Source organism: Podarcis bocagei (genome assembly GCF_964188305.1).
Source record: "Podarcis bocagei genome assembly, chromosome: 9".
Lineage (NCBI taxonomy): Eukaryota > Metazoa > Chordata > Lepidosauria > Squamata > Lacertidae > Podarcis > Podarcis bocagei.
The window spans coordinates 76,762,200-76,779,941 of NC_138134.1; the positions used below are offsets into that span (position 1 = coordinate 76,762,200).

At 49.5% G+C, this 17,742-nt stretch overlaps 1 protein-coding gene across 3 annotated transcripts; it reads left to right on the forward strand.

Annotated features, from left to right (window-relative positions):
• Nucleotides 1-26: 26 nt before the first annotated feature.
• Nucleotides 27-17,012, forward strand: EGR4 (early growth response 4). Of its 3 annotated transcripts, XM_081207151.1 has the most exons (4): nucleotides 27-120; nucleotides 12,447-12,756; nucleotides 13,057-13,174; nucleotides 14,834-17,012. In XM_081207151.1, the coding sequence occupies exon 4, from the start codon at nucleotides 14,842-14,844 to the stop codon at nucleotides 16,174-16,176; it is 1,335 nt and encodes a 444-aa protein (XP_081063277.1). In that variant the 5' UTR covers nucleotides 27-120; nucleotides 12,447-12,756; nucleotides 13,057-13,174; nucleotides 14,834-14,841; the 3' UTR covers nucleotides 16,177-17,012. The 3 variants fall into 3 exon arrangements, with proteins under 3 accessions (XP_081063277.1, XP_081063276.1, XP_081063278.1); XM_081207150.1 differs by having other exon boundaries at nucleotides 12,447-13,174; XM_081207152.1 differs by lacking the exon at nucleotides 12,447-12,756.
• The last annotated feature ends 730 nt before the right edge of the window (nucleotides 17,013-17,742 follow it).

Consider the following 17,742-nt stretch of genomic DNA (forward strand, 5'->3'; position numbering starts at 1 on the left):
ACCTGCAAGATGCACATTCTAGAAGCTGTCCTGAAAGGAGAGGAGGAGTCGGTTGGACAGTTGTAGGAAAGGGGGCAAACGGGCCCTCGGATCCAAACCACAAAGTCTCAGGATGTCCTGGTGAGTTGATGGTGGGCAGGGCAGTTCCGAAACGGGAGCTTCTTATGGGGACCAGTTGCCAAATTTGCAGTCCTACGTCTTGGGGACAGTGAAGTGGACGGGGAGATGGGGGTCTCATTTCTGGGACAGAGGCTCCAGTCTGCCAGTCTGGTTTCCTTAACTAGAAGAACGAAATTCCGTCAGGGGATGTATAGGGCCCTGTTCCTGGTTTTTTGTTTTGTTTTTTTGCATCACAGACCACGGAATTTGGCCTCCAGTGCAGCCTAAGTAAGCTGGAATTCCAAAATTCTGTGTCTTCGTTTTAAAATGGAAGGGGTGAGTTTCTAGCCCTCAGAGTTACGCAAGGACAACAATCAGAAGAACGTACATCATGTTTTTGGTGATAAATTGAGAGGGCGTTTTCTTAAACCGTGGCACCCAGATCTGGACACGCCACTCCAGGTGTGGTCTGACCAAGGCAAAATGTTGTTGTTGTTGTTTAGTCGTTTAGTCGTGTCCGACTCTTCGTGGCCCCATGGACCAGAGCACGCCAGGCACTCCTGTCTTCCACTGCCTCCCACAGTTTGGTCAAACTCATGCTGGTAGCTTCGAGAACATTGTCCCACCATCTCGTCCTTTGTCATTGCCTTCTCCTTGTGCCCTCCATCTTTCCCAACATCAGGGTCTTTTCCAGGGAGTCTTCTCTTCTCATGAGGTGGCCAAAGTACTGGAGCCTCAGCTTCAGGATGTGTCCTTCCAGCATAGGCGCCGACTCCATGGGGCTTGAGGGGGCCCGAGCCCCCTCAAAAATCCGTTTGGGGGGCTCCGCCCCCCAATAATCTCCGGCGCCCCTCCAGCAGAGCGCCATCGCCGCCCCTCCCCCAGCCCAAAATGCACAGGGTCGGGCTGCATGCCTCCTTCCCTCCCTCCCGAGCAAAAGCTCCACCCAATTTCCTTCGGAGCTGATTAATAGGCGCAGCACGCTCTCCCCTATTCGCTCACGAGGAGGCGGCGCCACTTTATTTGCATATTCATGAGCTTATTTATTATTCATGAGCTTTCCCGCCCCCCCCCCCCAATATTTTTTATAAGTCTGCGTCCCTGCCTTCCAGTGAGCATTCCAGGCTGATTTCCTTAAGAATGGAGAGGTTTGATCTTCTTGCAGTCCATGGGACTCTCCAGAGTCTCCTCCAGCACCAGAATTCAAAAGCATCCATTCTTTGGCGATCAGCCTTCTTTCTGGTCCAGCTCTCACTTCCATACATCACTACTGGGAAAACCATAGCTTTAACTATACTGGCCTTTGTTGGCAAGGTGATGTCTCTGCTTTTTAAGATGCTGTCTAGGTTTGTCATTGCTTTTCTCCCAAGAAGCAGGCATCTTTTAATTTTGTGACTGCTGTCACCATCTGCAAAATAGAGTGGTACTATTCCTTCTCTTGGCCTGGACAATATATTTCTGTTGATGCAGCCTAGAATTGCATTAACGTCTGAATACCAGTTGCTGGAAACCACAGGAGGGGAGAGTTGCTCTTGTGTACAAATCTTTCTTGCAGGTTTCGCACAGGCATGTTTCACAGAACTGAAGAGTTGGAAGGAACCCAACTCCCTCAACCTTTCCTCATAAGGCTTGGTCTCCAGACCCTTGATTATCCTGGTCACCCTCCTCTGCACACGTTCCAGCTTTTCAAAATCCTTCTTAATTTGTGGCACCCAGAACTGGACATAGTATTCCAGGTGTGGTATAATCAAGGCAGAATAGAGCTGAACTATTACTTTCCTTGACCTGGACACTATACTTCTCTTGATGCAGCCTAGAAGATCATTAGCTGTTTTGCTGCTCTATCACACCGTTAATAATAATAATAACAAAATTTTATTTATATCCTGCCCTCCCCAGCCGAAGCCGGGCTCAGAGCAGCTAACAACAATAAAAGTAACACAACATTCTAAAATCAATTCATTCTAAAATCAATTCAAAATCAAATTAATGGCAACCATTGGGCTAGAGTTCTGTGAGGATTACCAAAGGAGGGGGTCAGGCTGTGCCTTGGCCAAAGGCCCTGCGGAAAGATGTCAAGTCCCGCAGGGCCCTAGTCTCTTGGGACAGAGCGTTCCACCAGATTGGGGCCACGGCCGAAAAAGTCCTGGCTCTGGTTGAGGCCAGCCTAACCTCCCTGTGGCCCGGGACCTCCAAGATGTTTTTGTCTGAAGACCTTAAGTTCCTCCACGGGGCATACCAGGAGAGGCGGTCCCGTAGGTACGAGGGTCCTAGGCTGTATAGGGCTTTAAAGGTTAAAGCCAGCACCTTAAACCTGATCCTGTACTCCACTGGGAGCCAGTGCAGCTGGTATAACACTGGGTGAATGTGATCCCATGGTGAGGACCCTGTAAGGAGTCTCGCCGTGGCATTCTGCACCCGCTGGAGTTTCCATTGAGTCATGTTAAGCTTGTGGTCCACTCAGACGCCTAGAGCCTTTTCACATGTGCTACTGGCAAGCCAAGTGTCCCTCATCTGAGATTTGTGCAGCTGTTCTTCCTGTGTAGAACCTGACATTTATCCCTAAAGAACTTTGTTAGTTTGGGCCCAGTTCTCCAATCACCAATCCTGATTCTGTCTTCTGTGGCATTAGCTACCTCTCCCAGTTTGGTGTCATCTGCAAATTGGATGAGCACCCCCTCAATTTCTTCATCCAAGTCATTTATAAAGACGTGGAACAACAACAGGCCCAGGACAGAACCCTTCAGCACCCCACTTGTCACGTTTTTCCAGGATGACGAGGAACCATTAATGAACACTCTTTGGGTTCGGTCAGTCAACCAGCTACCAATCCACCTAACAATTACTCGTCCATCCCACATTTTACCAGCTTCTCCACAAGACTATCACGAGGGACTTTATGAAAACCACTGTGAATTTGGCCACAGGATGCTTGACTAGATGCATTGATGCTTCTGGGAAGGGAAGAGGAGATACCAAGTCACCTAAGCCTTTTGTTTTCCATAAAGAAATGGTCCTTCTTTTTTTCCTTTCCATTTTTTTAATTAATTTTCACCAAATTATAAACAAACAAACAAACAAACAAACAAACACAAATCATAATCTTATTAGAAATTATACTCATTAACATTGTTAAGTGACTTCCTCGCTTCCCCTTGGTTGAATTTCCATGCATATCCATTTAACGGTTTTCCAAATCACAGTTTTTATAAAAATTTACCTTTAAGCTTTAATATCTTTCAATCTTTACCTTTTGAAATTATACATATTGATTCATCACTTAACTTATATAAAATCCTAAGCCTATTCATCCACATGTCATATAAATATGCTGTGGTTGGTCCTTTGGGGCAAATGGCGTGAAGCCCCCAGGCATCTCAGTCTGCTTTTAGCCTGCTCCCACCCACCTGCCTTACTGACCACCTGTCCAAGGAGTAGCACTGGCTGCCGCCATCTCCTCCTTCACTCCAGTGTTGTCATTGTAGGACTCAGCTGGGAAGAGCATTGGGGGAAACCCGAGTGTTGGTTCTGCCTGCCAATGGGCACCAGGCAGCCCTCCCTGTAAAATGGCAAGCCAGATCATTGGTCCAACCTGCCCACTAGTATTGATTGTGCTGACTAGCAGAAATTCTTCAAGGCTTCAGCTTCCTAAGATTATTTCCATTGAACATTCCATGTTTTCTCACCACGGTTCTCCACCCTAGAGCTATGGGTCATCCCCTAACCCGGGGCAGGCAACCTTTTCTCTTTCTACAGTGGTGGGTGAGGAAGGAGGGCTGGGCCACCTTCTCTCTCTGGTTTCACCCACACGACACATTTAAAGTCTTCTATGTGGACCATAACGAAGGCCCTGACATTTTGAAAAACACACCTAAGCAGAAATGAATATTATTATGCCTTGCAGAAGTCAACAAAGCTACACTAACATTGAGATCCACCCTTGATTTTTCTCTGCTGCGTCTTAAAAAAAACCCAACTTGAAAGGGGAACTCCTTCCTGGCAGGTATCTTGGCCAGGTGGGCAGACAGGTGGGCAAGTCAGCAGGTGCTCAGCTGACAACCTTCGGGAGGAGATGGGATCCCTTTCAGAAATCCCTGGCACAGCAAGGTCTTGGATGCATTTTGCGGAGGGGCTTCCAAGAGAGCAGGTGGGCCTGGGTACCAACATCGCAGCATCCTCATCCTCTTGAGGAAGCACGGCATTGGACTGGTGTGCAGCATCCCATAGATTTCTGAGTCCCCGCCCCCTTCATTTCCCTGAGTGGTGGGAGAGAGGAGGCTTTGGACATGGGAAATTACACCAGAGACCTTCAGTCTTTTTGCAAGCTGAGTAGACTAAACTCAAGTGGTGGGGAACCTCAGGACTAGCTGCTGAATGTGGCACCCCTATCTTGCCCACAGGCTAAACCAGGTGAGGGTAGCCAGTGCGTTTCAAACCATCTGTAAGTTAGGGACTTCTCCTGCATGCAAAGATAGGCACATGGGCTTCAGCACACGGATGTAGCCAGAATTTTTGTTGAGGGGGCAGGACTTGGTTGTGGGGGGCAGAACCGACGTGATTGGTCAGTTAAGTAAATTGGCAGGTTGAGAAGACGAGACCAATACAGTCATACCTCGGGCTGAAGTAGTTTTGGGAGAAGTATTTTCGGGTTGCGCGTGACCCGGAAGTAACGGAGCGTGTTACTTCCGGGTTTCACCACTCGCGCATGTGCAGACGGTCAAAATGACATCATGCACATGCGCAGAAGCGGCGAATCAGATCCCTCAGGGCCCTGGTCTCATGAGACAGAGTGTTCCACCAAGTCGGGGCCAGTGCTGGAAAGGCCCTGGCTCTGGTTGAGGCTAATCTGACTTTTCTAGGAGAAGGAAATCTCTGATCGTAAGCCTCCTATGCTTTGAGGCTATACTCATTTGCAAGAAAAGCTTCAGGAGTAAACCCCAAAGAAAAATCTGTGCCTGCTACAGATACCTGCAGGGCATCTTTGGAAGAAGAAAAGACTAAGGCGTAAACCATACACCAATCCAGAGCAGAGATCCTAAGACGGTTGGATAGCACCCTGTACGCCTCCTTCTGGCAACTCCTGCAGCCAGTCTGGTGCCAAACCTCTTGCTCTGCTTTCCTTGGATAACGTCACCAAGCACCTCCCCATTCTCTCCCTGCAACTTTCCCCTGGCAAAATTCAAATTTCGCAAACAAACCTTTCCTATTCGTGTATATACATTCGTGATCTCATTCATCTCTGTCAGCCCAAGTTTGCTGCTAGAGCAACTGAGTGCTTCTTGTCCTGGAAGCTCATAGAATCTCATATCATAGAGCTGGAAGGGACCCTGAGAAGGAGGGGCCCAACCCCTTCAATGCAGGAATTTGCAGCTCTCCCTCGTGGGGAATGAACCTGCAACCTTGGCATCATCAGCACCACACTCTCACCAGCTGAGCTACCTAGAATGATACAAGAGGGACTCGTCGTTAAACCGCTCTGGGAACTGTATTTCCTTGAGGCTAATAGGGGCCTCCTAAGCACTCTCAGCACCCTTAACAAACTACAGTTCCCAGGATGCTTTGGGGGAAGCAGTGGCTGGGAAAAGCACTTTGAATGCAAGCTGCATTATGTGGCCTCAACCGCTGCTATTCATCTCACTTCGAATTGTAGAAAAGGCCGGCAGAAAACCACCTCTGCTCAGGTGAACAAAGCCCAGTTAAGAAACGTGTTGCTTATCATCTGACTATCAATCTGGGTCGTCAGGAAAAGGCATCAGGACCAGCCTGCGCAGGATGCAAAGCGAAGTGTGGAAGGCTGAGCTTAAGGCAGAAAAGCAAGAGGGAAGAAGCAAGGGGGAGGGAGGGGGGCGGAGAGCAGGAAGCCAATGAAACCAACACCTTCTGTGCTTCTAGAAGACACTGGAGCGACAGAGCCGCACTCAGGGCAAAAATAGCATAAGGTGAATGAGCGCCTGGGGAGATGTAAAGCTGCCTTGACAGCTTCCCATAACAGGGTAGCTGCCTTTTGCCAAAGTCATTAAAGGCTGCTCCGTTGTGTAACCGCAGCTAAAGATGCCTTGCGACGGCCGGATCCTGTCAAGTGCTGATGATCTGTGTCCCTCCAGACATCAGCCGTATACACCTCAGTTGAAGAACAGTCCAGTTTAAGAACAATTCAGTTTACAGACTCTGTCTGGCTTGCACTCTTCCCAATGACACAAATTCCCCGCACCCTGAGAGCCAGCCTCTGGGGGGCGGGGGGGCGGGGTGACGGTAGCCCAAGTCCAACTGGGGAGAAGACTGAGAGGTGATATTGTGACATGCCGCAGTGGGGTGAGATTCCAGGAGTGCTTAACCAGGGTCTATGTTTCCTTTTGGACAGTGAAACTCAGTGGAGACCGTGGTGTCTTTATGACGTATGGTTTATTCGCAAATATATACAGTGGTACCTCGGTTTAAGAACAGTCCGGTTGAAGAACGATTTGGTTTACAAACTCCGCAAAACCAGAAGTAGTGTCTTGGTTTGAGAACTTTACCTCGGTCTAAGAACAGAATCCGAACAGTGGAAGGGCACCAGCGGCGGGAGGTCTCGTTAAGGAAAGCGCGCCTCTGTTTAAGAACGGTTTTGGTTTAAGAATGGACTTCTGAAATGGATTAAGTTTGTAAACAGAGGTACCACTGTATAGCAATGAGAGCAGGTCCATCCAGTGGCATAGCGTGAGGAGGGGTGGCACAGGCAGCGCCGGATTTAGGTTAGCTACTGAAGGTAATGGGGCCCTTTATATAGCAGGCAGGGCCCGTGACTTACATCATAGGAGCCTACACAACACAAAACACTGTTGCTGTATGTAGGTTTTATTGTATTCGTTTTTTATCGTATATTTTGGAAATGTACATCCAGGGTTTTTTTTCCTTTAAATTTTTGGGGGGCCCCCAAGAGAGTGGGGCCCTAAGCTATAGCTTGTTTAGCTTATACGTAAATCCGGCATTGGGCACAGGGGTGATTGCCCCAGGTGCAAAATTGTTAGGGATGCAACATTTCAACATCTGGTGTTGCCTCAACGCAGCTGCACATTTCCATCGCTGGGCTCCATTGAAAATGACTTTTCCATGCGAACCAGGAAGTGACCTCTCCAGACTCTTATTTTCTTATCTCAGCGGCTGTGACCTCCCGTCAGGCAGTTGAATATGCATGCATACTCTGTTTCCTCCCTTCCATCCACCTCCACCCCGGGCACTGTGGCCCCGGGCACTGGCAACCCATGCTACGCTACTGGGTCCATCCCTACCGTTAGCCAGAGTGGGGCGACTGCCTTAAGCAACAGATGCTGGAGGGTGGTAAGCAGTGGCACTTCTTGAACCCACTAGTTGTCCCCCTCTATTGGAGAGCAGAGCTGTGAGCTTCGTGGCCCGCCCTGCACCCAGTTCCCTCTGGCACGGTAGAGGATGGTTGTCACAGTCCAGTTCACGGGCGATCAAAGTCCCGGCAGGGGACGTCAGGACTGGGGGCAAGATGGGGGGTGGGAGCAGGAACGGGGGGTCCAGAAGCCAGGAAGCCAAGAGTCTGAGGGTCAGAGAGCCAGGAGTCAAGAAGCCAAGGGTTCAAAGGTCAGGAAGCAAGGAGTCACGAAGTCAGGGGTCCGAGGATCAAGAAGCAAGGAGTCACGAAGTCAAGGGTCCGAGGATCAAGAAGCAAGGAGTCACGAAGTCAAGGGTCTGAGGATCAAGAAGCAAGGAGTCACGAAGTCAAGGGTCCGAGGATCAAGAAGCAAGGAGTCAAGAAGCAGAGGTTCAAGGATCAGGAAGCAAGAAGCCAAACACCACAAGGCAGGAATGTGTTGCTGTGATAAAGAGCCGAAGGGAAATGCTGACCTTATATCCCTTCCCAGCTCTTGCCACCAGGTGCTGCGAGTTACCAACCGGCCTTACCTGTGCAGCCGCACCTTGCCTCTTCAGAACAAACTTAGGAAGGCCCCAGTCCTGCAAAGTCCTATTGCTCACAGGGCCTGGCTCCTGCACGCACACCTGACAATGGTCTCCCATTGCTGTGATGCAACTGGCAATCCAGTTACTTTCTGCACATGGCGCCATCGTGTCTTTTGCTTCTGGAATCAACTGGTCCTGAATGCCATCGGCTGAGTTAATTGCACCAAGTTGAGTTGGGAGCAACTAAGCAGAGGACATTGCTGCAGCCCTGCGCTAAGAGGCCTGGGTCTGCCAGAACTGATCTGTGATAGCAGTTTCACACAAACATGTGAACTCAGCACGAGAGCTGCATCCCATGTGCAAAACAGGGCGACCAAGATGATCAAGAATCTGGAAACCAAGCTGTATGAGGAGTGGCTGAGGGAGCTATGTATGTTTAGCCTGGAGGACTGAGATATCACCTTCACGGCCTAGGACCCTCGTACCTACGGGGCCGCCTCTCCCGGTCTGCCCCATGGAGGACCTTAAGGTTAATAAATAGCAACACCCTAGAGGTCCTGGGCCCTAAAGAAGTCAGATTAGCCTGAACCAGAGGCAGGGCCTTTTCAACACTGACCCCGGCCTGGTGGAATGCTCTGTCTCATGAGACCAGGGCCTGCGGGATCTGATTTCTTTCCGCAGGGCCTGTAAGACAGAGTTGTTCCGCCTGGCCTTTGGCTTGGAATCAACTTGATCCCCTTCCCCTCTTTCCTTTCTCCTACTGTGATGGAACTCCTATTTGGGGACTTCCCTGGCTTTTTTCTGGCCCATGTAGGACCAGTCTGGATAGTTGGCCTTGGTGAAGATTGGACGTTTTCATCCCCAAAAAGTTTTTGATTTGAGTTTCTACTGAAATGAGGCTGCATTTTAATGATGTATTTTAATCTTGTTTTTAAGTTGTATTTTAATCAATTGTTTTTATACCTGGTGTTAGCTGCCCTGAGCCCGGTCTTGGCTAGGGAGGGCGGGGTATAAATAAAATATATAAAGGGCTGTCCCATGGAAGATGGAACAAATTTGTTTTCTCCTGCTCCCAAGGACCTGAACCAATGATTCAAACTGCAAGAAAGGAGTTTCCAACTAAATATTTGGGAAGAATAACTTTCTGATGCTAGGAGCTGTTGGACAGTGTAGCAGACTACCCCAGAAGGTGGTAAACTCCCCTTCATTGTAGTTTTTTAAGCAGAGGTTGGATGTCAGGGATTCTTTAGCTGAGATTCCTGCATTAAAGTGGGTTGGAGTATATGACCCTTGGCATCCCTTCTAACTGTACAGTTCTATGATTCTATGTTCCTTTTTGTCTGGATCACATTGGTCAGGTTCCCTGTTCTTTGGCTACACTGAAGGCCAGAAGGAGGGGATTTGCTTAATCCATACGAACCATTTGTTCATATAAATACACTGCACAAACTTTGCTTGGTCCTATGCATTGCACAATTGCCACAAACACACCTGTGGTGTTGCATGTAGAAACGAGAGAAGGTGACGGCCTAATTTGCCTCTGCATCCAACAGATACAAATGTCTCTGTGCTGTGTGTTTGGGCAAATAATAATATATAATAATAATTTATTATTTGTACCCCGCCCATCAGGTCGAGTTTCCCCAGCCACTCTGGGTGGCTGCCAATCAAGTGTTTAAAACAACACAGCATTATATATTAAAAACTTCCCTAAACAGGGCTGCCTTCAGATGTCTTTTAAAAATACGACAGCTGCTTATTTCCTTGTCATCTGATGGGAGGGCGTTCCACAGGGCGGGTGCCACTACCGAGAAGGCCCTCTGCCTGGTTCACTGTAACCTCACTTCTCGCAATGAGGGAACCTCCAGAAGGCCCTCGGAGCTGGACCTCAGTGTCTGGGCTGAATGATGGGGGTGGAGATGCTCCTTCAGGTACACAGGACCGAGGCCGTATAGGGCTTTAAAGGTCAGCACCAAACAGAACCTGTGAATCTTTTTCCTTCCATAGGTGAGGTAAATCCATACCAACAATAAAGTTAAAGAGGCACACTCCTGCCTTGGTGAAATGCTGTGTGTGTGTGTGTGCGTGCGTGTGTGTGTGTAAAATATATACATGGCACATCATGTGTAAAGGTAAAGGTAAAGAGACCCCTTTACCTGGCCGACTCTGGGGTTGCGGCACTCATCTCGCTTTATTGGCCAAGGGAGCCGGTGTACAGCTTCTGGGTCATCTGGCCAGCATGACTAAGCCGCTTCTGGCGAACCAGAGCAGCACACGGAAACGCCGTTTACCTTCCCGCCGGAGTGGTACCTATTTATCTACTTGCACTTTGACGTGCTTTCAAACTGCTAGGTTGGCAGGAGCTGGGACCGAGCAACGGGAGCTCACCCCATTGCGGGGATTCGAACCGCCGACCTTCTGATCGGCAAGCCCTAGGCTCTGTGGTTTAACTCACAGCGCCGTGTGTGTGTGTTCGTGTGCTCCTGTTTCCACACAGAAGCAACCAAGAGTCTTATGGCATCTTAAAGACTAGCCAATTTATTACAGCCGAAGATTTTGTGGACTGGAATGGTGATAATATACAGGGGTCATATGCATTCCTGTGTATCTGGGTAACATGTCTCTCTATAGCATACATGCTCACCTCTCTGAGCATAACACACATCACATGCAGGTGCAAGAAGTGTATGCAGGGAGCGCATATGATAATGCAACCGATAGCATAACAACATGAGAAGATCCTGCTGGATCAGGCAAGTGGCCCATCTCTAGTCCAGCGCCCTGTTCTCCCAGTGGCCAGCCAGATGCCCTAATGGGAAATCTGCAAGCTGGACTCGAACACAAGACTCTCCCCTCCTGTGGTTTCCAGCAACTGGCATTCAGAAGCTTTGCTTCCTCCATGGCTTCATCCTCCATGAATTTGTCCCATCCTCTTTTGAAGCCATCCAGCTTGGTGGCCGCCACTGCTTCCTGTGGCAGGCAGTTCCATAGCCGATATGTGTTGATATAATAAATAACACTGTGCCCATGGAAGATGTTAGCTCCCTGTCTGTTTGGTGGGCATGCAAGTAAACACTGCACGTAGTCTTCCCCCTACTCAAGTGGTTGCACCAATTCAATGAATAGAAGAATGCACTCTGCACATGTTCAGATGCTTTTTAATCCTTGCCAAAGGAGGGAACCCTGGGGCTGGAATAAACCCCGACTCCACACATATTCCCTAAGACAAAGGCAGATTTAGCATTAAGGAATGCTGTTAAATGAGTCTGATTATGATCCTATCTTTCATCCATATTGTTGACACCCTGGAGGCTCCGGGTTCAATCCCCAACGTCTCCTGGTACGCCTGGGAATATGAACCCTGGTTGTAGCCCTGGGAGTTGCTGTCCACCAGCGCTGGCTGTATTGCCCTGGGTGAACCACTGGTCGGGCTCTATATAAGGCTACTTCCTGGGCTCCTGCGATTTCACCCCAGATCAGCTAGGTCTCTGGAAGCCCCTCTCCTCTCCCCCTACACATGTGGCGTGGCTCACTTTCTTGAGCCACCTGCCACTGTTCACCTATTACCGTATTTTGCACCTGCTCTCTGCTTGGGGCTCATGCCAGTAAGGATTGTACTAACAGAAGCGCAGGAAGTTTGCAGAATTGACTGGGGTGATGGATGCTGCAACCTTTTGGCAAAAGTTTGGAGCCAGTGGTCTTCCTTGCACCGTATGTAGTATGTGCCCAGATAGCGTATCGCTTCTTCTCTTCCCTTTTTTCTGGGGAGGGGTAGGAAGGGCTGGCCATGAAACGGGTGAGCAACCCCAGGAGGTTCAAATGTCCAGGTCTGTCCACTGGTGAGCTTTCTCAATGCAATAGATCATTGCCAACAAAACAAAGCAGTTAAGTAAGACTGCTTTGTTCCAGTGGAACGGAAGGCGATGGAGTTCTCAAAGCAGAGTTTGGGTGGCCTTCTGGCAGGGATTTCTTTAGCTGGACTTCCTGCATGGCAGGGGTTGGACTGGATGACCTTGGGGGTTCCCCTTCCAACTCTATAACTCTATAAATGAGGGGGTAACGTTCAGCTGACTTGCTCCCTCTCCTTCATCCAAAAGTGGAGCTCTGCCAACACCGAAATCCTGGCCTTCTTTCACCTTGATCTTCCTGTGCCAGTGACCTAGAAATCTTCCCTCCTGGGGCACCCTCAGACCGGCAGCTGCCGCCTCGACTAGGGGGAAGCCCGCTTCCATCTGGTCCCACTGCGCAACAGCGCCCCTTGGTGCCCGTGCCAAAGCATTGCCTGGCAGTAGCAGCCCAGAGAGGACCAGGCGTCGGGTGGTTCTGGTGATTAGGCACCCACCTCCAGGATTTTGCAGGATTTCTGGAGGCTTCCAACTTCCTGACGGCCAATTTTGTTTTATTTTCTCTCCGCCCCCCGCCCCCTTTTCTTAACCATCTAGATATGAACTGTTGTTGTTCGGAAAGCAGAGAGCGGGGAGGGGAGAGCGCGCGGAGTGAGGTGGCGAGAGCCAGGCGCCAAAAAAGATGCTAAAACGTCACAGGGAGAGATTTCCTTATTGGGTCTCCCTCGCCTGCATCCTGAGTCCATATATGGGCATTTATGTCACAGCAGCCTCGCTCGGGGAACTCCAGAAATGGAAGAGCGGAAGATCAGAGGCAGATATATAAACCCAGGCTGCGTCTCCTCGGCTCTTTGCTTACAAACACCGAAGAGGGGAGAGAGAGACGCACCTGCCCAGCTCAGCCCAGGTGAGGCCTGGGATACAGATACAGCCCCCAGCTCCCTAGGAATTCAGAGCATCCTCCTCTCTCTCTGCCACGCGAGGACCAGCATCCCTGCGTCTTTCCACCTGTCGGAGGATCCCTTTACTCACCCCACCTGGAGCTGAAGCAACCTCTGCCTTAGGGGGCCTCTCTGAGCAGCCAGGGAGGGGGCTCTCTCCTCCCTTCCACACCTCCTGATTTCCTCCCATCCTTCCTCCCCCCCCCCATTCCCATCTCCTTTTCTTCAATTTGGACATGTTGAACACCATGGATTTCTCGCACCAGGACTCTCTGTATGACAAGCGTCAGCTGAAAGCAGGTGACGCTTCCGTCTCCGGGCAGGACCAGGAGTCCCAACTTTTGACGGAGCAGCCGAGGGAGGGAGCCTCTGATTTTCTCCCAGGTAAGGAAGAGAAGCCTGCTCCATCTCACCTTGGAAAGTCTGGGGGCGGGGGGCGGTGGATGGACCTGCTCTGGATTTTGTAACCTGATTATTTCAAGTGAAAGCAAGCCGGGTGGCTGGTGACCGGCATCAGATTTGTGAGCGCACAGCGGCCCGGGCAAATACCCTTCTCTAAAATGATGGTGTTATAGTGGTTAGGGTAAATTTAAGAGTCCGTGTGGGGGGGGGGGTTAGTAGGGGAATGTGGCTTAGAAATAGACTGTGATGGCATTCATTAGAATTGCGTGGCTAGAAGTGTGAGGGGGGGGAAGGTTAATATGAAAGAAACATAGAATAGAACCGGAAGGGCTCCCACGAGGCCATCCAATCCAACCCCTGCTTTGTGCCCACCAGATTCTATATGTGCTCAAAGCATTCTTGACAGGTGCTGGTTTAACCGTTTAACCTCAAACTTACAAAGGAGGTGGTTCTTCAAGTTCCCTGCTAGGCAGCTCATCCAATTGCAGAACAGCAGGACATTATTATTCCCATTTCACAGATAGGGAATGGTGGTCAAGAGAATGGCTGAGGAAGCCCGTGCAAAGGCTGACACCACCCCAGTGCTCCAAATATGGGTTCTTCCCCTTTAGACTCTCCCTTTTTTGGCAAATGCTCTGCACTGGATTGAAAATTGTGCTTGGGTCCAAGAGGGGAAAGTCCTTATCTCCGTGGTAGACCCTATACCTTTCATGCAGGTAACATGTCCAGGTAGGGCTGAGACGGACACCTGCCTGAAGCTTTGGAGAGCTGCTGGCAGTCAGCACAGACAGTTCTGAGCTAGATGGACTCAAGCCCATCTTGTGTCTCTTCACTAGGGCAACCTACTTGCTACCTCCCAGTCTAACCAATGGTTAATTGCTAAAAGGATGGAGTCAAGGCTGAAATGCAACTGGTGGAGGCCTTTACCCCTCAGATCCCAAGCCTGTGAGGCTTGGTTATAGCTGCTTAGACACTGCACATGCTCAGGAACTCTTCTTTCTTTATTTCACATGCTCTGGAGCCATTAAGACCTGGCCCATGGAGACCAACTCTGGGTTCTAGCCCTGGGTCCATGAAGCCTTGAGCCCAACTCAACTCCTAGAAGTGTTGTGATGGTCAAATGAGTCAGGTGTGCGTGGGCATCATAACCCACCTCAAACTGCTAGATCAGGCTGCAAATCCACCTTGAACAAGCAAGAGCCCCATTGCAGGCACCTCACAGGAGGACATGCCTCACCCCTATTGCATCTGGGGCACGAAACAGGGCCATGGGGAGCTACATTCTACCAGCTCAGGCTATTGGTCCACCTAGGTCAGGTCTGTGTCCTTGATTTGGTGCCTGATCTTCAATGTCAGGGAACGGGCTCATCCCATCACCTGCCACCCGATGGCCACCTGTTTACCTGCATTGCAAGGGGTTAGACCAGATGACCCCTGGGAAACCTTCCAACAGTTCTATGATGACAAGACCCTTTTGGCTGAAGGATTAAAGCTGGGGCCGTCTGCTTGCAAAGCCATGTGTGCCACCATCACGCTAAGGGGCCATCGCACCTTCCCAGAAACCTCTGCTGCCTTTTCTTGTGGAGCTCTGGTGTTCTATGATTCTATTTGTAACGAAAACCCCATGTTTCTGTTTTCCAGGTGACTTTATGGGAGCCACAATGAACCCTGAAACCACAGATTACTACTTCGTTTCCGGACAGCCCTCCCCACCGGTCAGCTATACGGGCAGCTTTTTCATCAAGACAGAGCAATGCCAAGACCAGGAGTCCCTCTTCAACCTGATGTCAGGCATCCTTGGTCTTTCTCCCTTCTCGTCTTCAGAGGCCCACCAGAGGCAGCCAGATGCTGCCTACAGTGTCCCAGAGGCCATTCAGAACCATTTGGACCTCTATTCCACCTGCCAGCCTGAGCTGAACATTTCCGTGCGGCCGTCGTTAGCCGAGCAAAGCTATTCCACGTTCTCCAGCCCTGACACCATCCAGCAAACCCAGCCTTCCTCTGACGTGGGGGCCTCTTCCCAATGCCTGTTTAGCGAAAAGCTGTTGGACAGCAAACAGGACATCAAGCTGTCCGCCATCTCCCCATCCCTGGAGAAGTTCAAATCTCCTTGTTCCCACTGGGACCCTCTCAGCCAATCTCAGAATTACCTACCAGCGGAATACACCGCTCCAGAGACATTCCGCTCCGCAGAGGCCAACCAGACAATGTTCCCCCAATTGGCATCAAAAACCGAGAATGTGCTGTCCGTCAGCTGCCAGTCGGAGCTCAACGGACTCCCCGAACAGTCGGGTTCCTTTGGACACAATCTGGACTTCACTTGCCTGCCGGAAAGGTTCTCCACCCTCACACAGATCCCCAGTGACTTTGTAGAGGCCAAGATCCCCAATCTACCGCCCCAGCTCATCCAAGACTTTGAGTCTTCCTTGCCCCAAGCTGAGGTCATGCCAAGCCTGGCAAGCACCAATGACCAGAGACTGCACACCAGCCACACCCCGCCATCAACTCCCATGACGGACTTCCTGGCCCATTCTGCCGGCTCCTTGGTCAACCCTCTAGCCCCCAGCCGGACCCCCGGAGCCGTCCCAGAGCCAAAGAAGAAGCCTCGCCGGGGGAAGTGCTCCTCCAAATGCTTCTGCCCCAAACCCCACGAAAAAGCCTTCGCCTGCCCGGTGGAGAACTGCATCCGTTGTTTCGCGCGGTCGGACGAGCTCAACCGCCACCTGCGCATCCACACCGGCCACAAGCCCTTCCAGTGCCGCATCTGCCTGCGGAACTTCAGCCGCAGCGACCACCTGACCACGCACATCCGGACGCACACGGGGGAGAAGCCCTTCTCCTGCGACGACTGCGGGCGCCGGTTCGCCAGGAGTGACGAGAAGAAGAGGCACAGCAAAGTCCACCTGAAGCAGAAAGCCCGGGCGGAGGAGAAGCTCAAAGGCCTGGGCTTCTACTCCGTGGGACTTTCTTTCGGGATGCTTTGAAACCCCGGGGGTGGGTGCGAATCCTGCTGGGACTTTGCGGGGAGGTTTTTTCTTTCTGGAAATGGCTCTGGGAAACTCAGGGTAAGGTTCCTTCGTGCAGCAGAGAGTTGAAAGGAACGATAGACGTGGCTGGACACAAGCATTGTGGCTTGTCCTGTTGATTCATTTTTTGGAGGTGTCCAGGTGGAAGAACGTGAAGGGAGGGGACCAAAAGGGTCTGGTGGGATGCGGGCAAGAATTCAAAGTCATTCCATGCTCATTTGCAGAGGAGTTCAGGTCCAAAGGCCAACTTCTGAGTTGTCAGAGAAATCTGTATTTTAGCAGAGGTGAGCTTCTGATTTTCAGCACCACATGAGGAGCGGACAGCTCCCAGTGGCTGAACTAGGCTGAGGAAGGAGCTGAATTTCCCAAACAGCATTCATAAATATATATATATATTACAAGGGGGAGAGAAACACCTATCTCTGTTTTACACAAGAACAAGACAACTTTACAGTTTTTGATGAACTGAACCGATTTTCATTACATAAGCACTTTAATGGGCCTTCCAGGGAGAGAGAGGGGGTAATTTAAAAAAATCCTAAGAATAAAATTTCTCATGTTCAAACCGCAGGGCTGGGGAAGGAGACAAAGTTGTATACAATCAGCACAGTTCATTGCTTTGTTAATGATGCAAATTGTTGCTATGGAGTAGGCAAACTTTGCTTAATGAACATTTTGTATATAATTGTGATTGCAGGACTGGGTGGGCAGGGTGATTCTCATTTTTTATGTAAATCTCTCTCTTTGTAAAAACAGAATGTGCCAGGGTTATTACAAAGCTGTGTTTATTTTTACAATAAACAAAATTTGTTTTAATCTAAAAAAAAGTTTTAAGATTTCTTCTATGTTGCTTTTCGCCGCCACCTTTGTTGTTGTTTTTTTAAATATTTATTGAGATTTTACACTAAACATAGATTTTAAAAATTAAAAATAATTAAACCAACAATTACACACACAAAATACAAAAAAAGATAGTTGAAAAAATAAAAAAGGAAAGAAAAAATATTTTAGAAAAGAAATAATCCATTTTTCAATATCTTTAAGTTCATTTGCTTATTTCCTTGACCTCCTCACACCTCCCCTTTTTGTATTCCCGTTTACAAAGTCCTTTCAGCAAATCCTTACCCTCTTTCATTTATCTTTACTCTGTATTCTTGACCTATTATAACTATATATTTTCATCCATATAACTATATTTACATATTCTTATTAGCCTTAATACCAAAACCACTTATTTTCAGTCCAACATCATTTTAACATTCATTAATTTTACAGTATTTCTGCAAATAGTCTTTAAATTTCTTCCAGTCTTCTTCCACCGTTTCTTCTCCCTGGTCTCGGATTCTGCCAGTCATTTCTGCCAATTCCATATATTCACCGCCACCTTTGACCCCAATCCAGATCCCCCCCCCCGAGAAACCCAAACCCTTCAGTAGTGGGGACTGAGGGACAATTCCTAGTTCCCTGTTTTAGCTGAAGGCAGCACAACAGGTGTTTTGGATGTAAGTGGGAAAGGGTCTCTTA

Excerpts from the sequence above, each read along its gene's own strand:
- EGR4 (XM_081207150.1), top strand. The coding sequence starts at position 13,027 with ATGTTGAACACCATGGATTTCTCGCACCAGGACTCTCTGTATGACAAG. Across the intron at positions 13,175-14,833 it reads AGCCTCTGATTTTCTCCCAG|GTGACTTTATGGGAGCCACA; the intron begins GTAAGGAAGAGA and ends TCTGTTTTCCAG.